The 18,561-nt window shown below is 36.2% G+C and overlaps 1 protein-coding gene across 1 annotated transcript in view; it reads right to left on the minus strand.

Annotated features, from left to right (window-relative positions):
- The window catches only part of CWF19L2 (CWF19 like cell cycle control factor 2), a 69,480-nt gene that overhangs the window by 21,762 nt on the left and 29,157 nt on the right, over positions 1–18,561 (minus strand). Inside the window, exons 11-12 of the mRNA XM_084507037.1 lie at positions 2,006–2,131; positions 643–780 (exon numbers count right to left, since the gene is read on the minus strand). Of these exons, the coding sequence (XP_084363163.1) occupies positions 643–780; positions 2,006–2,131 (264 nt within the window). The remainder of the gene's footprint in view (positions 1–642; positions 781–2,005; positions 2,132–18,561) is intronic.

The raw sequence follows: 18,561 nt of genomic DNA on the forward strand, positions 1-18,561 counted from the left end.
TTACATGAAGTGTCTCAGTCATCAGAAACTTAGAAAATTTGTATTTCAAAGTTGAACAGAAAAAAAATACATTTACATGAAAAAAAAAATACAAAGAAAAATTACCAGAATTTTCCCTTTGAAGACTTAGAAAACTAAATATCATAGAAGCCTTTGATCTCCGTTCAAGTTTGCTATGCTTCCCTGCATACAATCCAGTCCTTGCATTAAAAGTTACTTAGTACAACGTCAAAAATACAAAAAATGAAAAAGGGTAACTGAACACACAATAAGAATCTTTCCAGTTTGAAGCAAAGAAACTTGGAATCAACAAATATGGAAAGTATCTTTTGTGTATTCATATAAATTTTAGAAACTTCAGGGGTAAGCTAAGAAGAATCCATTTATAGCATGAAAATCTATAGGCAGAAAAACAGCACAATCAGTTCATGAAGGAGCTGAATGCACCATATTTCCTGCATGCATGTTTCTGTCTCTTTGATGTCAGTAAAATCATCCAACAGACTTGAACATTATTCAAGACAATCAGAATTCTCACCAAAAAGCACCATACCTAGCACAGTGAGGGTCATTGCCTCTTATTCTTTTGATTTTCCTTGTAATAAAATGCAGAATCAGAAACCCATACACATCACACCTTACCTTTGATGCCATACGCATGAACAGTGCATTTTGATCCTCTGCTGTTCTTGTCTTCTCATTTTTGACTAAATCCTGCAGGTTCATACTGTCATCATCCGGAAAGTACCTTACTCTTTCTTTATCTACATGAGTAGTGACCTGGAAACAAACATATTGAATACAATAAAAACCTAGTGAGAAAGATCAAGAATGGAATTCAGACCCTGATAATTTCAGCAAGTTTAAAGAACAGAGGATCAAGCTAAGCACATCTGAAACAACAGGGCTTGCTGCTTCATTTGACCTAAGGAAAGGAGCAATGAGCATTTCCTATTCCTTCAATTGTTTCGGTAGGCCTAAATAAAAATATTGCCTTGTTTCACAATCACTATCTCTCTTATATCCTTAGGCTGTCAGAGCTCCAACACTACCAATTCAAGTCGCACAGTAATTCACTGAAATGGTTGATCAGTTCACAATGATGGAATATTCCAAAAAGTAATCTCCATTATTTACAGAAGTTTTTTTTTTAATTCTCCAACTAAGACAGTTAAGCCAGGAAAGAAGGAAAAAAAAAAAAAAAAAAAAAAGGAAAAAAAGGAAAAAAAAGAAAAAAGAAAAAGCAATCAAACACATTATTGAAAACTTAGTAAATGTGGTACCTCTGCCATCTTAAGAGTACACAACTGCAAAATCGTAGGGTATGGTAATTAACGTAACAGAGGTGGCGTTTTTCCAACATAGAAAGAACAGGAAGATGACAACCAATACCTCACCTCTCGTTCTTTTTACTCCTCCACAACGCTATTACAAACTGATCTGTTATACTAATCAAGCATGTACTAGAAATGTAAGGTATTGTTTGCTCCTCCAGCCCCAAGTTCAAAACACTAGTTTATTTATTGCTGCAAACAAACATTAGAAGAATAAAATGTTCCTCCAGCCTCCAAGCTTCTCCATGTTCCCCAAAAGACTTTGCTGTAAAAGTTGGGTCATAAGTTTTATTATCAGCAGCAGTACTTTTGATCAGAAGAAAAGTGAAATTACCCACAGATATTTTAGAAATATTCAGTTCAGATAAACTTTATGCAGTATAAACTGCTTTGCTAAGAGACTGATAATTTGAGAAAAGACTTACTTTTCCTTGACTGTATGTTTAAATAAGCCCTAAAACAGTCCAGAGGTCAACATAAGTCTGAAAATAAACTTAATATATGCTTAATATGTTCTCTAACACTTAATTACAATCATCTTCTGAAGAGCACTTTTTAACTACCTATCGACAGTCTGATAAGTCACACACATTAATTCATGCACCATAAAAGTAAATTTACAAAATCATTTCTGAATTTCACTCCTTAGCACTCACTTCTGTAAAACTTACCATCTGTCTCTTTCTCCGTCCTCCTCTAGGCTCTTGTGGTTCAGCTGATGCAGTCACAGGCCATGCCCTTCCACTTTGATCTGTTCTGACAAGGATCACTTGCTCATCGTCTTGACGGCTTGAAGCCTGTGTCAGAAGATGTATTTTAAAACAGAGGTTACAGACAAAAACAAAAGCAGCACCTAATCTCACACTGAATAAAAGTATTTATTTAAAAGATTATTTAAAACATTTAAAGCTCTAAAGATAAAAGAACAGATTCTTTACATGTTGCATGTTTGTTATAGTTCAAAGCAAGTAGCATTACATTACACAAGTTCTTTTCCACATTAAGAAGGGACAGGGGATTGAACACATATCCAACTACACAAGTCCAGAGCGAACATAAATTTCCAAAAAGAACCAAGCTTGTATTTCTTGTTCTTTGTCATAAAGGTTCATCCCCAGAAGAAATACTATGCTTCTGAATACTTCAATAGATAATACTGAATAGCTGGTGAAAACTTTGGCTTTTGAACACATTCCATTAGATCAGACTCATTTCCTACACAACTGGCACTGCAAGAAAGAGAGTTTTACAGAGTGGTCCTTACTACCAGGTTAATTCCAAAACTACTGATGATGTTGGTTTTACTGTATCAGAATCCATGAAACAAGATGCCAATTGCCTGGTTTCAGCTCATTCTGTCAGCCAGCTACAGGTGAAGTCTCTATCATTCATATGAACACACGGGAGACCCCTTTATTTTTTTGCCAGATAATATAATTCCTTATTATATTGGACATATTCAGACTTTAAGGTCAGAAGCAAACATCTGCCTCAAGGAATTACCTACAAATGAGGTCATCTTAGCTTGGACAGAAAAGTGTAATCCCCAAAATCCCAGTTTACCCTTCAGCACCTAAGAGTTTACAGGCCTGTAGATCTATCAGTAGAGTTCCAGAGTTGTATTGAGTTATTCCTCCATGCATTCTCAAAACCTCTTCCATTTTGCCAGAGATGGATGGCTTAAATCTATTCTACATCCAAACCCAATCAGAATGCCTAGACTAAGCACCTTTATCCTTAAGTTTTATCCCTGGTTGGCTTAGTTCATGTCCAGCACTCATTAACACTCTTGAATTGCTCAAAAAAGGCTGCAAGACAGATTCCATGCAGAAAAACATGTCTTTTGGTGAAAATATTCTGGAGGAAAATCATTCATTTATGTGGGAGATTTAACTTCAGGGCAGCTCAAGAAATTGCAAATCCACCTCCCATGATTTCTCTGCCCACCAAGCAGGGAGTAGAGGAAATAGAAGAGGCCTGGAAGAAGCAAGACTGAAGAAAAGACATGAAGGACTCACTTGACCAGACAGAATTTATCAGTGCACCTGAAAAGTAAGGATTATCACATAGCCCAGTGATGAAGGCCCTCTACGGATCCCAGTCCTGTTGACACAATACCAGGGAGATGAACGAACGTATTCATTTCCCAAATGGCTTCTTAAATACTTCCCTGCACTTCAGCTATTGCAAATTCCATGTCCAGGTACTCAGTCCTAGCTTACACTACCACTGCCAGCTACCTAGAAGGAAAGCACAGGAGGGCGAGGTACTGCTTCACATCACCCCTTTTATGAACTCAGCCCTCAGTCTTCTCATACCTTCATCAACTAGTGTAACTGCAAAACCTTCTTTATCAGTTTATGAATTTATCTCCAACCACCCAGGTCCTCATTTGGGATGGAAGTTACCATCTTTACAGCTGAGCTGCACAATGAATGTCCTGTCAAGAGCCAGGTCAGCCCAGCTCCCTCCAAAATTTTCCCACTACATAGGGGTGCATCAGATTCAAATAAAGATAATAGACAGAGACACATTTGCACATATAAACAAAAAGAGAAAAGGTGAGAATTGTTCACCAGAAAAATAAGTATTCAACTTTATGGAAAGTTTAAGAATTAAAAAAAAAAATTTAAAAGAAAGCCTGAGAGCTTCTTGATTACTCTAAAAAACAAAGATGTTTAGGTAAGTCAGATGATTAAATTAGAGCAAAAAGGAGGACATCACTAAATCTGGTGATATTAGGACAGCTTTTGTCAAGTCTTATAAACAACTTTATTAATCTCAATTTGAAGCTATTTTCCACCAAACAACTGACGTGCCTGCTTTACATCTGCCATCCTTGCCTAATGAAAGCCTGTCCCAGAAACCCCAATCAAGTCTAAAAGTTCTGTAGATACTGAAGTGTGCTGACTCTGATGGCCTAATCATATTTTTCAGGAAAAGTGACACAAAGCTAGAAGTTACAGAACAAAAAACTGTCTAAGTAAACCAAAACTCTCTTCTGTATCAAAGGCAAATCTCATTTTTGCAGAGCAAACCAAGACGTCCAACACTGGTCTGGCTCCAATAAGAGTATTCAGGGAGGCATGTTGCATGCACCACCACTTGTTCCCTGTATCAGCCAGATTATCTGCCTCGGTTGTTCCTTTTTCAGAACAGAAAGTATTTGCTCTCTCCTGGGAGAGGGTAGGGGGAGAAGAGGTGATTCACTGAAACAGGGAAAAAAGGCTGTGTCCTGCACTTCCCATACTGTGAAGTTCAAACCTGCCTGATAATAGGCAGGTTTGAGACAGGCAACCAAGGCAGGAGTACGCTGTGTTTTCACACCATCACTGGGCTGTTCAGACAGATGTAAGAACTAGTTATCATCCCTGCACAAAATCAGCATTACTTTGAAAACATATCAGCAACAAAACACTCAGTATCAGATGCGCAAAGACAAAGGATGAGGGTGTAAAAGAAGCAGGACGTACACACAACTTAAATGGGATATAAATGCAAGTGGAGTACTCTGGGCATAATGACAAACAGGTAACCAGTGCAAGTTGCTAGGGCATTTGTCATTTCTTTCTGTGTGTCAAGAAAACAGGGAGACATCTGTGAGTACTGTAATGCTTAAATGGCCTATGACTTAGCACAGCTCAGCCCTGTGGTAGCAGAAATAATTTTAACAGTTGAAAGAACTGAAGAATGGAAAGTCAAAGAAAAAAAATAAGTTCTAAAAAACAGGATTAGGAGGGAAATTTTGTGAGGAACACTTTGCTTGACAACAAGAAACTCACCAATCTGAAACACTTGAGTGAAATAACCACAAAATTTCATTTGAAATGGTAGAAAAAGACAAGAGAGATGCATGTGCTGGCTAAATTTTACCCCTAATGCACACGCCGACTAATTTTACCCTTACTGCAAGATAACCAGGTACAGGAAAAATCATAAAAAGAGCAGTATTAAAAAGTAGGAAGGGAATAACTGTAAAAAATTATGCACTGCAAATAGGGAAAGCAAAGACAGAGAAATAACATAACATATCATAGGAAACATACAGCAAATGCCTTAGTTCTTTAAAGACTTGGGTAACTCTACAGGTTTGGAAGCTGAAAATGTAACAGCTGACATTGCAGCGAACATTCAAAACCCAGAGATTGGTTTATTAGTCTGAAATGAAAATGACATTTCTAAAGGAAAAAAACGTACTGTCCTAAACCTGACAAACCCACCTGGCCAAGCAGGGACAAGCAGCTCTCCCATAAGGGCAAGTCAAATCCATATGCAAAAGGGGATGCAAGTAACATGAGGCAGGTGAGTAGAAAGATACACCTGACTAGGGATTTCATGTGAAGAGGACTCTTCAGAAATGGTTGCTTGTTAGATTATTACCTGAGAATTGTGATGGGTCCTGTTGCCTTCAGCAGATGTTGCTATGGAGTTTCTAAAAAGATGCTTATCTTAAGTCCCTCTCTCCCCACATCTTTACATTGTCAAGAAAAGGGACAAAAATTTTCCATAAAGAATGGCTGCATCATTTCCATTCCCAGTCTCTAAGCTTTCACCTCATTATATAAACGACTTTTCAGAAAGATTAACCATGAAAAACAACAGACATTACAACACCAATGTTGGTTTGCTGAGGAATTGCACAGAATGATAAACAGATTCTTCAACTTACAAGCATCTAATTCCTTCTGAGAACACCTACCTCAAGATTTACGTGTCTTCACTACAAATTTTAAAATGCTGCCATGTCAAAAAGGAAGCCATTTCAGCAGCGATTATTTTCCCAGAATGAAGGTTTACAAGGTATGCTACATCTCAGAAAAACAGATGTTACATGCTCCTGAAGACAAGCTCCAAAATACTAGATACTAACAACAGTTGCATTCTGTTTTTTTTTCTGATTTCTGCCTGCTGTCACAGTAACATACAGGCAGAAGAACAGGCAGAAGTGGGAACGCTTCCATTTTTCCACATGCAAGACTTCAGATGGCCTTCTGCCCCATTTGGGGCACTACACTTCCAGAAAAATGTAAATTTAACAGGAGAGACGCTGGAGACACACAAGAATGACTAAAGGCCTAGAAAAAAAATATTTTTAAAAAAGTTGAAAGAAAAAATTAGACATAATTAAGAATATGCTAGTAAGCTGCAAAAACTCAAAAGGTTTTGGCAAATGAACTGCATGATGAATAAAAGAGGAAAATAAAAGGGTTTTAAATCGCAGAAGAAATGCAAGTTAGGTAGCAGAAAGGTTCTTCTAACATTAAAGAGTGTAAAACAACAACAGTACGATTACCTAAGAAGAACGTGGAATCATCATCATGTATGGTTTGGTTTTAAAAAACAAGAAAGGCTAGAAAACTGCTAACAACCCCAGATGTGTACAATGGAGCTAGAGATGAAGGCAGCAGGGCAATAGACTTCAGCAGGCTCCTGTTCACACATGAAATGCTGCAGAGGATAAACAGACGTAACACATACTCTGAGCCAGTACCCTACAGAAATCAGGGTTTTTGTTTGTTTTGTCCACAGAGTCCTGGCACAAGACACACAAGAATAACCATATTTAGATTTAATATTCCAGAAGAATAGAAGAAGGCACAAAATAGAGTAATCTTTAACTTTAGAAGAGAAAGTACAAAAAAAAAAAGAAGTCGTCCATCAAAGGGAATTTAAAATAAGCAGATAAAAGGATAAAATAATTTTGGACAGCACAAAGGCTAATGTGTAGTCATGTGAAAGACTAAGAGTAATTGCATACTATGAACCAAGATGAATCCAACAGATCAAATATGCCAGGCATGGTTATTCAGAAGATTAAAGCAGTTAGTAGAGGTAAAAACACCCTTCAGTAGCCAAAATCCTATCTAAATATAAAGTATAACTGAACTACAAACTGCATAAATTTGGAAAGTTTATTGTAAATTTAAAAAAAAAAAAAAAAGAAAAAGTAAGGCAAAAGTTAATATTGAAGAGGATCTCCCTAAAAATAAACACTAAAACTATTTCTAAACACACCAGAATCAGAAAGCTTTCTGACAGAAAAATAAGAGATGATCAAGCAGTTACTGCAATATCAAAAATGATAAAAATAAATTATTTGCATTCTAAATTTAAGATGTTGCTATTCCACATTTTTTATTTTATTTTATTAAATCATGGAATAGAACTTAGGAATCATCTTCAAAGTAAAATGTCAGTAATAGGTTTTCAAGAAAGCTGCCATGAAAAATGATTCTCTCAGATTCCGAAAAACAATTCCAATAGATAACATCCATACTCTTCAGTACACATCCTGTCATTTAAATAGTCCACCGTACAAAAATAGTATAGCGTGACGAGTATAACATAAATATTTTAAAATGTGCCAAAGGCTGATTCTGGGAATTGCAATGTATTTAAAAATTGCAATGGACAAACTCACACAAGTATAAGTCACTTAAGCAAGTGTGGTATATTCGGGAAGAGCCTCTTCAAGGAGAGGTCATGACCGCAGCACTATTAGACTTTTCTGAAGGACTTAAAGCTATGTGGTTACCCATCTAACCAAAAGAGAGCACTCAGAACTCTCATTTATCTGCTGAACTACTGTCAGGGACCGCAATTAATTCAGAAATGCACCATAAAACCTCACATATAAGAGGAATTATCACTCCTCTCTCCTCATTTTATCGGTTGTTGTTTCTAAAACAACTCTATAGGTTTGCATTCCTATGACTATATGACACAGTACCTGGTAATATCCATTCAGCATAGTACAAGAATAGAGTAATGACTTTCTTCCTACTAATAATCTCTGAAATCACCCATAAGACCTAACAAATATTCCCTAGAACTGTACTATCTTTCAGAGAAGAGGCACCAATTATCTTCTTGTGCTTTAAACAGAGATTCCAGAGAGTCTGGATTCTGCTTCTGTTTTAACTTGCTTTTATTATCTGGAATATGGATTTATTTCTTCACACAGTGGCATGGCATTACACAGCATTGCAAAGCTTACTTTGAACCTTCTCGAGCTGCCAAATTAACTACTTCTATTAAATAAACGTTTTATGCTATAAATACAAAATTGATGATATTACTAAGTATTTTTCTGATATTACTATAATGGTGATACTGGTTATAGTAATAATGTGATTAAATTACATAATAATGTAATTAAATATGATACATATTATTATTATATGTTAAAATTGAAAGTGGCGAAGAGGTTCAGTCACTATCCTTGAACCCTGTGATGACTCTTACACAAATATTATTCAAAGTCCTAAAAAAGCAAGGATTGTCTGAATTCACTGAACTAGACTGGAGTCATTTGTTGTCATTAGTGAAGGAACATAAATTCCTGCTTCAGGCCAATTAAATATGCAAAGTACACAGTAGTTCTCACCAAACATACAAAATGCTATAGAGCGATTAACACAACTGAACAAAACAGAGCAGACACGTCTGCTTTCAAAAGATAAATGCTTAAATTAAATACATAAATAAAATTCAGTTCTGAAAAAGATTTTTGAACTCTCCAGAGATTGTGTCTGTTCCATAATCCTGCAGAAGGAAATAAAAAGGCTCTGCCACCACATGTGCAGGAACAGACATCCGAGTACCTAAGCAAACATGAAGTAATGAAGGAAAAAACAAAGCTTGGTGACAGTCTTCAGCAAGGACAAACCACAACAACTAAACACTAGCTCTGATCTCAAACAAATTAGGTGCTGGATTAAGAATATTTTTTTTTCTTTCCTTTCTGTTTCCTTTCTCTTACAGTCTATGGCAAATGGAAATGTTTTGAATCCATTGCTCTCTTATTCCTCTACTGGTCTAAGTGTCAAGGAGACACGTGGCACTAATCAGCGGGCTGGACATAGCAGAAGACCTATCTTCCATCCTCTGTCTCTTTTCCTCTCGAGGTGTTTTCTTCTCCCATTTCAATTACCTCTTACTCAGTTCTGTGGTTGCACTTACACTTGAGTTACCAGAAGGAAGAGTCAACCCCATTCAGGATGAACAGCCTGCCTCCTTCAGCGCTAACCATTTGTAAGAGCAGGTCTCACCACTGTACTCATTGCCTTGAGTGCCCATGAAAGGTAAGTTTCAAAGCATCTATGCTACCCCTTCAGGGTCTGCCACTGAATAATGCGAATAATGGGAGTGTCAACTTCAAAGGCAATACCTATAAAATCAATAGATACAGCATTCTCCGTAGTAGGACCAAGGTCTGGCTCTCCTAGCAAGGTGAAGTTAAAGTGTTACAGGTCTGTAGCAGCAGACCACAGTATAAAACTTCAGTTTGGGTTCTTGTTGAGAGGGAGAAAAAATAAAAATAAAAGTAAAAATTAAGGGAAATAGGAGCACAAGGAAGCAAGAGGTTCAGCCTAGGTTAGAAACTTAGTATTTCAGGAAAGACCCGGTAAACATAGTAATAGGCATCACTATTACAACTTTAAAAGGGATTAGGCTAATAGTGAAAGAAGATTGAAAAAAAAAAAAAAAAAAAAGAATAGTTTTTACAAGACCAGAAAGTTAATGTACCGTAATCAGCACCCTGCATTTAACAGAGAGGAGATGCATTAGAAAACCTAACGGGGGCTGTAACACAGCAACAAAGTAACAACATCAGAGTATCTTCATCAGGTAGCGCTAGGTTTATGTAGAAAGCATGAGACTCAAAAAATAAATAAAGTCATAACTTCTAATTCATAAGTGAAAACATTCATTATTACAAAAGGTATAGATATAAATACTAATTGTTTTGTCTCTTTTTTCCCCACTTAGAGTGACATTAATAGCATGTTACGTAAAAATGTAATTTTGTCTTACAGATATAAAATTGGTTGCCCTTTAAATTCAATTTTTTGTTCTTATATTATGAAAAAGAATATTTTATCTAAACTGCTCATTACTCAGAATAACTAACCTTATCTTCTTATTCATCTCCTCTTTACATTGAACACCTCCAATCAACCCTGCATTCAATAATTTTTGTTTGCTCTCAGTACTTATTTTCTTAGAGTATCTCTGAGATGGCCGTACAGCCAGCCACAGGACCAATACTGTGCAATGCACAGCAGCTTGTGGTGTGTCCAGTAACAAGGAAATATCAGCAAGCCACATATCTCAAAAATACAACTTTAGAAGAAGACTCAAATGAGACTCAAAAATAAATAAAGTCATAACTTCTAATTCATAAGTGAAAACATTCATTATTACAAAAGGTATAGATATAAATACTAATTGTTTTGTCTCTTTTTTCCCCACTTAGAGTGACATTAATAGCATGTTACGTAAAAATGTAATTTTGTCTTACAGATATAAAATTGGTTGCCCTTTAAATTCAATTTTTTGTTCTTATATTATGAAAAAGAATATTTTATCTAAACTGCTCATTACTCAGAATAACTAACCTTATCTTCTTATTCATCTCCTCTTTACATTGAACACCTCCAATCAACCCTGCATTCAATAATTTTTGTTTGCTCTCAGTACTTATTTTCTTAGAGTATCTCTGAGATGGCCGTACAGCCAGCCACAGGACCAATACTGTGCAATGCACAGCAGCTTGTGGTGTGTCCAGTAACAAGGAAATATCAGCAAGCCACATATCTCAAAAATACAACTTTAGAAGAAGGTTTAAAGATGCAATCTGGTATTTCAAATTGCTACCTACATTTTGAAATAGTCATATAACCATAGCACAAATAAGCCACTGTAAGCATGTGAAGCATCTGTAGGAAAGGAAGAAAAAGACTCAATAGCTTGTTTTTATAGCAACAGCATCACATACAAACTAAATTCTCAGACCATAAAAAAGAAAGGTATTGCAGCATATTGGTTCTTAAGGCCACAAATTCCTGTTTCATCTTATCAGACAGAAATGTCATATAAGACCGACAATGTGATAAGCAGAAGTTTGGCATGTGTAAACAAAAATAGTATTTAAGTATATGTTATTTCCTTAAGTAAATATGAAGATTTAGTAACAAGTACGTAGAATTCTAAGCCCAGTAAAAATACTTGAACAAATTTCTCTATTTAGAAAAGAGATTTTCTCTAGCTCTGATGCAAGAGGTATTTTCAGACTATATATCAGAAAAGATAGCTTTAAAAACTGAAAGCATCAGAGTATCCCAACTAGCAAACAGTCGTTCAAGCTTATGGGGGGGGGGGGCTTAATAATGCATCTTCATTAGCAGGACAGGTAGCTCAACTTGAAAAATCATCATTAAAGGGGTATATGTAAAATAAAATTTAAAACAAAAGCAAACAGGTTCCTCCTTTCCATATGAAATCAGAAGTGTGTGCTGTATCACAAAGGCTTTCCAGGAATAGTTTTGCTTTTCTTTTTTTCTTTTGAGGCAGGGGGAAGAAATTTTCTTGTGAAGAAAGAAAATTTCTGAAGAAAAATAGAATTCATTATGAAGAAATTTAGTGAAGGTGCAGACACACAGCAATAAAAATATGCAGAAATTCTGCTTAGTATTAAGAGAAAAACCGACCTAGAACTATGGCACCGCTGAGTGCAAGTGCTGCATGGCACTTGGAAAGGACTTTTATTTCTAGTGTTAGAACATACTCCAAAGCTTCACATGATCTGCTTGAAGTTTTATTCACTCTGCTCTTTTATCCCTGTTAATTGTACTGAAATCAGTAAGAAATATTTCTTTTACTTGCTAATCCAGTTTCTTGAGTACTTCTTAAATAAAAAAAAATAAAAAATTAAAAAAAAAAAAAAAAAAAAAAAAAAACAATTTCCTCTAAATTACATTTAGGAAGTTAAGAAACTTTGTCTTAATATGTTTTTGTCTTATAATTGTTTAATCTTCTCTAAATGACATGAGCAAGAGTTTTCAGGAAATACTCTCACAGAAGCTGCACATACCTATTATTTCTGAAAAGTAAGTACTAATGCTATTAAAGCTGTTCTGCAAATGGATGCCCACTTTATTATTCCTTGTTTTAGTTAGAGCGAGTCATCTCTCTGAATGGGGAAAACAGACTTTTGCTGAAAAAAAAGAATGGTACAGCCATCCTGCAGACAAGATTCAAGTGTGATGGAACAGCAATGATTAGAAATTATGATGCGCTGAAAACATTTGAGAGTAATCAGGCCAAAACCCATCTGTTGGAGTATCTCCACACCATCCGAAGCTCCAAACAAAATCACAGGTTTTCATCATGCATTTAGCAAGGACCATTAACCCTCAACAGTCCAGCTTTTACACAGTTTTTTTTTTTTTAACAGGTGTTTCAGGTGTATTCTTCCATGAAAGTTTTAAACAGTTTTTAAATAATGTTTGATTTTTCTCCTAAGTCTTGGAGACTTACTACAACCGTACTTAGGTTCTGCATTGGGTATGGCACAACGAAAGGCCACTCAACCCTGTAAAATGAAAACATATTACAGGTAAGTTTTGACAACCAAATGTTTTTATTGCAGAACAACAATCTGCTTTTATATTCTCATTTCCAAAACCTAGAATGTTGGTACACCTGCAATTTTGAATGCTACTTTTCAAGGGTGGGGTTGTTTCAGTTTTCTAAACATTTCTAAACATTGCATTTGAGGTATTGACTATATTTCTTCTTTCACTTCTTGTTCCCAAGTATTAACTACTGTCTAATCGGAGTTATTTCAGTTTTGTTCCACAGCTGATTCCTCTCACCTACTCCTATTGTCATATGGTTTAGTTGTCTCAGGATAAAAACTGTACTGCAAAAGACATCTGGGCATGGTCCTGTGCAAACTACTGTTGATGTCCCTGCTTGAGCAGGGAGGTCAGACCGGGTGACCTCCAGAGGTCCCTTCCAGCCCTTACCATTCTGAAATTCCGTGAATTTCTTCAGATAAAGACCCATTATGTTCCATCCAGTCTCTGCTCAATCGTAATTGTACGTAATGGTATGTAATGGATTTTTGCATTTGAAGTATACTAAGTTCCTGATGTTATAAAGGTTTCCACTAAAAGATGAGCCCTACTTATGCCATAAAACTGGCTAAATTAAGAAGCAGCTTTTCCCTCCACTGTAACATGCCCTCCATCTGAGAGATGTACAAGCAATGGACTGGAGAGTGTTATCATTGTCTGGAAAAAAGAAAATTCTCCCTTAAAGCATTGTCATGTTAGTAATTTGCATGCTCTAAAGTGAAATATATTGCCTCCCAAAACTGAAGCCTATTGTTCTACACATACCTTGCCCAAAGGACTTTACAGAAGCACTACACACGCTTCATTAGGAAAAAAAAAATAAAAAATTAAGAGATTTCTTCTGAGTTTTTTTGCTCTTTGTTGTGGAAAACATATATCAAATGCCGTTTTATTTGTTATGTTTTAAGAATATTTATTTAATAAGTCCTACTAGATTGAAGACACCTGCATTGTCACAGAAAATTCAGTTATTCAAATGAAGACTTGCTATGCTGTAGTCATTCATATTTTCCTTACAATTTACCTCAAATGCATAACAGAAAAGCCTTTATTGTTTTTTCTACTTTTCAGAACTGTACTCTCTTTTAAATACACCATGACAGTATATTTTCTACCATGTTATTTTGCTTAAAGTACCGCCTTTTACCTTCCATTCAATTTTGTATTAGTTTTTGCATTTTAAACACAATTCATCATTATTAAGAATTGTCTCCAGCAATCACTCAGCACAGACTACTTTTTGTTTTCTGCATACTGATTAAGTGCTGCGGAACCCAATAATAGGTTTTAGGTTGAGAAGGGTGATTTTTGTGTTTTGTTTCAGTTGGTTGGTTTGGTTTTGCTTTATATTGTTTTTCCCCCTTTAAAATGTATCTATTTTCAACTTTGAGTATAAAATTGCATTAACAATTTTTATAAGATTCATACATTTACATTTAATCCCCCACCATGAATAGAGTTCTAGATTTACCCGATTCTGTACCATGTCAATATATTTCCTGATCAGAAAACACAATTAAGCCAGTTTTTAGCAACACAAAGGCAGACTGTTTTTCATTTAACAGATTTGACTATTTCTTAGAGGACAACTGCAGGGAGCATTGAAGGAAGTGTGAGAAGAAAATGGAAAAAAAAATCTTAAAAAAATCAAAAAAAAAGAAAAAAGGTAGGGGACACAAAGCACATTGTAAACTATTTAGAATCATCACGAAGAACACCTTCTACCTCCAAATTAAAGCATAAATGCCTTCTCTAACAATGGCAAAAAGTGAGCACCTAATTAAGAGTATAAGAAGAAAGGATGCCTCCAAGCATTTGTGACTTGGTGACTTAAAGAGCCAGATACCATTTCTATACAATTCCCAAGGGGTTTATTTTTCATTAACTTTTTCAGTCTCTTCTTGAATTTATTTAAACTTCCTGTATCTACAACATTCGAGAGCAACCATTCTGCAAAGAATACTTCTGCATTTGTTTCCAATCTGGCTTTTGCTCATTTAATTTGTTTACTTCCTAGGCTTTGTACCACTAAAAACCATGGCAAACAAGCTGCATCAACAGAGTGGTAATGTTTTAGACAGATATTGTCAAACAAAAATTAAGAATAAAAGCATAAATTACATCAGTTATGACTGGTACTGACAATAGCAGAGATAACATCCTCAAAACTAACACACACTCACATCGGGAGTCATGTAGCACTTTCAGACAACAGAAATACAAACTATGCTTAGAGATAATCCAAGAACAGGTAGAAGTTATTTTTTAAATGCTGAAGCCTCCACAATTTTCTGCTTTCTTGATACCGAGCCAGAAGGACATATGGTTTCCTCCCTGATAGAGCAATGGAGCCAAATTCAAAATGTTTTACAAGCAGATAGGTCAAACATTTACTATGTTTAGTTAAATAGAAGGAAGTGTAGAAACTTTGTATCCCTGATCTTACCTTACTTAATAATTCGTCAGTTTTATCCATAAGAAAATACAGACTTGTATCTCAAAGTGAGGACAAGATGACTCCAGCTTTGAGAATGTTTAGGAAGAAGATTAGGTGGGGAACTCATGGTATGCACATGTCCTTGGATGTGTGAATGACTTAGTTTAGTATGCATGCCTAAATTGAAACTGTAAGGTAAGAAAGATCAAGATGACCTGAGCATGCACAAGAGTTGGGTTCAACCAGGAAACACACTGAGGAAGACTATCAGTGACCACCAGCAGATCCCAAAAGACCACCAGTAGAAACAAATGCACATGTGTCAGGGACATTTACATGTTTTAATGAGTTCCCGGAAATAGTACAAATACATTAACTGTTCCTTGGAAATCTAATGAATACGTATATTTTGACTGCATGTAGCCTTTGTAGTTGGGCAACTCAGCGTGCACACTAAGTGGAGTGATCCCCTGTGCGCCTGCTGCCGCAATAAAAGACTGCCCGCTCTCTAAAACTCCAAACTGAGTCTTTGAAAGTTTTTTCGACCAACTTTTACAGTAACACTCTCTCCTTCTATTCTGTAAGTACTCATTTTTGTTACCTATGCTAAAAGAGAAACACTATGGCACAGCAGCCTTCTCTTACACAGATTCACTAGGGAACAAAGTGCATCTCTGCTTTTCTCAACAGACCAATAAACATTTACACATAGGCATTTGAACATGAGCATCATTTAATTCCACCTAAAATTAAATTCAGGGTTAGTCCAAATGCTTCTTTTGCACATTCAAACTTTTTTTTTTCCATAGATTGAGAAAGTTGCCTTGTGCCCAAAGACAAAACAAGCACAATCTACATTTTGAATTCACTTTTTAAGAAGGTTCACTGCAAATGCATTCACTGTAATTGTATAAATGCAACACAAGTATTGTCTACCTGTCTCTCACTGGAGCTGACCATGCACAAGCAGTTGAAACACCTGTGCATTTTGCAATTAGTACTTGAATAACAGACTTCCCATGTCTAACAAACCCACAGTCTCTATCCCAAAAGAGCTGTTTAATCCAATGCACCAAACGTCAGGCTTGTTCAGTGTTTAGAGTGTTTAACCATGGGCTGTCCTGATCTAATTCCATGTTTCAAAGAAGAAAAATAGCATCAGAACACTTAGTAAATATTACTAATACAGAAAATAATCTGGGGAGTACTTAAGGATATCAGATGCTGACATATTTAGAGGTGCAAAGAGAAGAAATATTAATAAATTACCTTGTACTAACAGTTGTCTGCTCCTTTGCTAACTTAGAGCAGCCTGAGAGGCAGCGGTGTGACAGCACTGGGAAGTTGTATCTTCATTAATGCACTTTCAGGCATGAAGCCTGACACTAGCAGTGCTTAGCTCTCCTAACACAACTGCCATAGCACACCAGTTCATAGGCTATTGAAAATAATTCATTTTCTATTTAAGTGTCTGATATGGATATAGATAGATATTTAGATATATTATCAACAGCATAAGGTACAAGAAAGAAGTAGGAAACAGCATAACTGAGAAATGAAATATTTAAGATCAAAAACAATGTGGAAAAAATTAAGTAAGTTCAGTGAGCCAATATCCCCAAACAACATTCTCTAGTATTTTTCTTGAAGTACCAGAAAAGCAAGAGAACAGCTACCCATGCATTCGAGAGGAATACATATAAAAACCAACCTCTCTAACCCTATAAAAAGCTATTTAAAAATTCGTATCTCAGTTCAGACAAAATAATTTCTTCTATAAAGAGCCCCAAAACCCACAAGCAATTTAAGAACAATTCAACTAATAAAATTTTACCATTTCTGCACTTTGTACACATGGAAGGCTAGCAGTTGAAAACAAATTAAGTGCTAGACAGGCAAAATGAGGGCCACTAGTGCATAAAAAAAACACTTCAATAGTGCTGAAAAATAGTTTCAGACAAAGTCACTATTATTTTTTCTTTCAACATCAAGACAACCCAAACATGCTTTAGCCTGTACTGAATTTTAATCTGGGATACTTTCATACAACAGAAACTTACGATGTTATCTGCGGTTTTTCACTTTGATAGAAATGTCACATTAACTACTAAGAACAAAAAAGAAAACAACAAGCCTCTTCCTCAATATAAATTTTAGCTACACAATTACCCAAATGGGCTTATTCAAAATGCAGCTATGGACTTCTCCCTTGCTTCAGTATCACATACAATTTTCTTGCTATTCTAGGTTCAGAAAGATGGACGCATTCGTGCTTTTTGGCTTCTTTCAGCTGGAAATCTCCACTTGTAACTTCTAAAGGCATTACAAGCAGCAGGTCTTAAAACTAAGCACGACTTTGGCCAAAAGGAACAAAGTAAAAAAAACAGTCCTACCAGGACATGTAGGTTTGAAACATCAGGATTTGAAAATCGTGCTTAAAACCAACAATTTGGGGTCATTTGAGGGTAGAATTCTTGTCCAAACCAAACCAACTATAAAAACTAGGATCATCTCTATTCTCACTTAAATTAAATAAAGCAGATTTAAGCCGCCACTTGAGAGTCCCTTCCCTCCGTAGTTTCCTGATCTCTTCAAAGCCAGCACTGTTGCCAAAAGAATTGATCCTGTCCTCTCTACAAACCCCAGCCACCCGTGCATGCCCCCTTACACTAGCATGAGTCTTTATTCAGTCACACAGTGAATCAAATTGGGAAATTGATCCATGTTCAATTAATCACAAAGGAAGAAAAAATAAATAAAAGACTAACTAGGGAGATTCATTCACTGCTTCTTGAATTATCTTCCCTGTCCTTCCAACAGAAATGAAAATACAGCAAAGCCATGTTTTAGGACCTTTCAGCACAATGTTGGCCATGCTGCTTCAAGGAACCAGAGAGAAACCTGCCTGAAACCAGCCCTGCTGCATCTGGAGGGCACCATTTCCACTGGCAAACCATGAGAAGTCCATAACACTGGAATGTCAGCAGGCCTGGTTCTCACCAAGTAAAGATCATTTCCACAAGACAGCTGAGCTAACACAGAAAATAAGCATTCTGAGGTGAAGAGACCTGAAAACCAAGCTCATACATGCAGGAATTATCTAAGATGCTGATCCTAGGCTTCAAAGAAAGCCAACACGGAAAGCACAAGGGTAAATGTTTTGCATCCAAGACACTTCAGAGGGGAAAGAGCCCTGTTTCTAAATCCCTTCAATCTTCAAATAAAGTTTAGATCAATCACAATACTAAGGTGGTCGTTGGAGGCTTAGCTAAGCCCCCGTGGACTTGAAGTATTAACAGTTTTTTTCCCCAATGTTTAAACGGAATACAGAAGGAGCAGGTGCCTTTTAAGTCTGCAGACCTGACTT

The sequence above is a fragment of the Aythya ferina genome (genome assembly GCF_964211825.1).
Source record: "Aythya ferina genome assembly, chromosome: 1".
Lineage (NCBI taxonomy): Eukaryota > Metazoa > Chordata > Aves > Anseriformes > Anatidae > Aythya > Aythya ferina.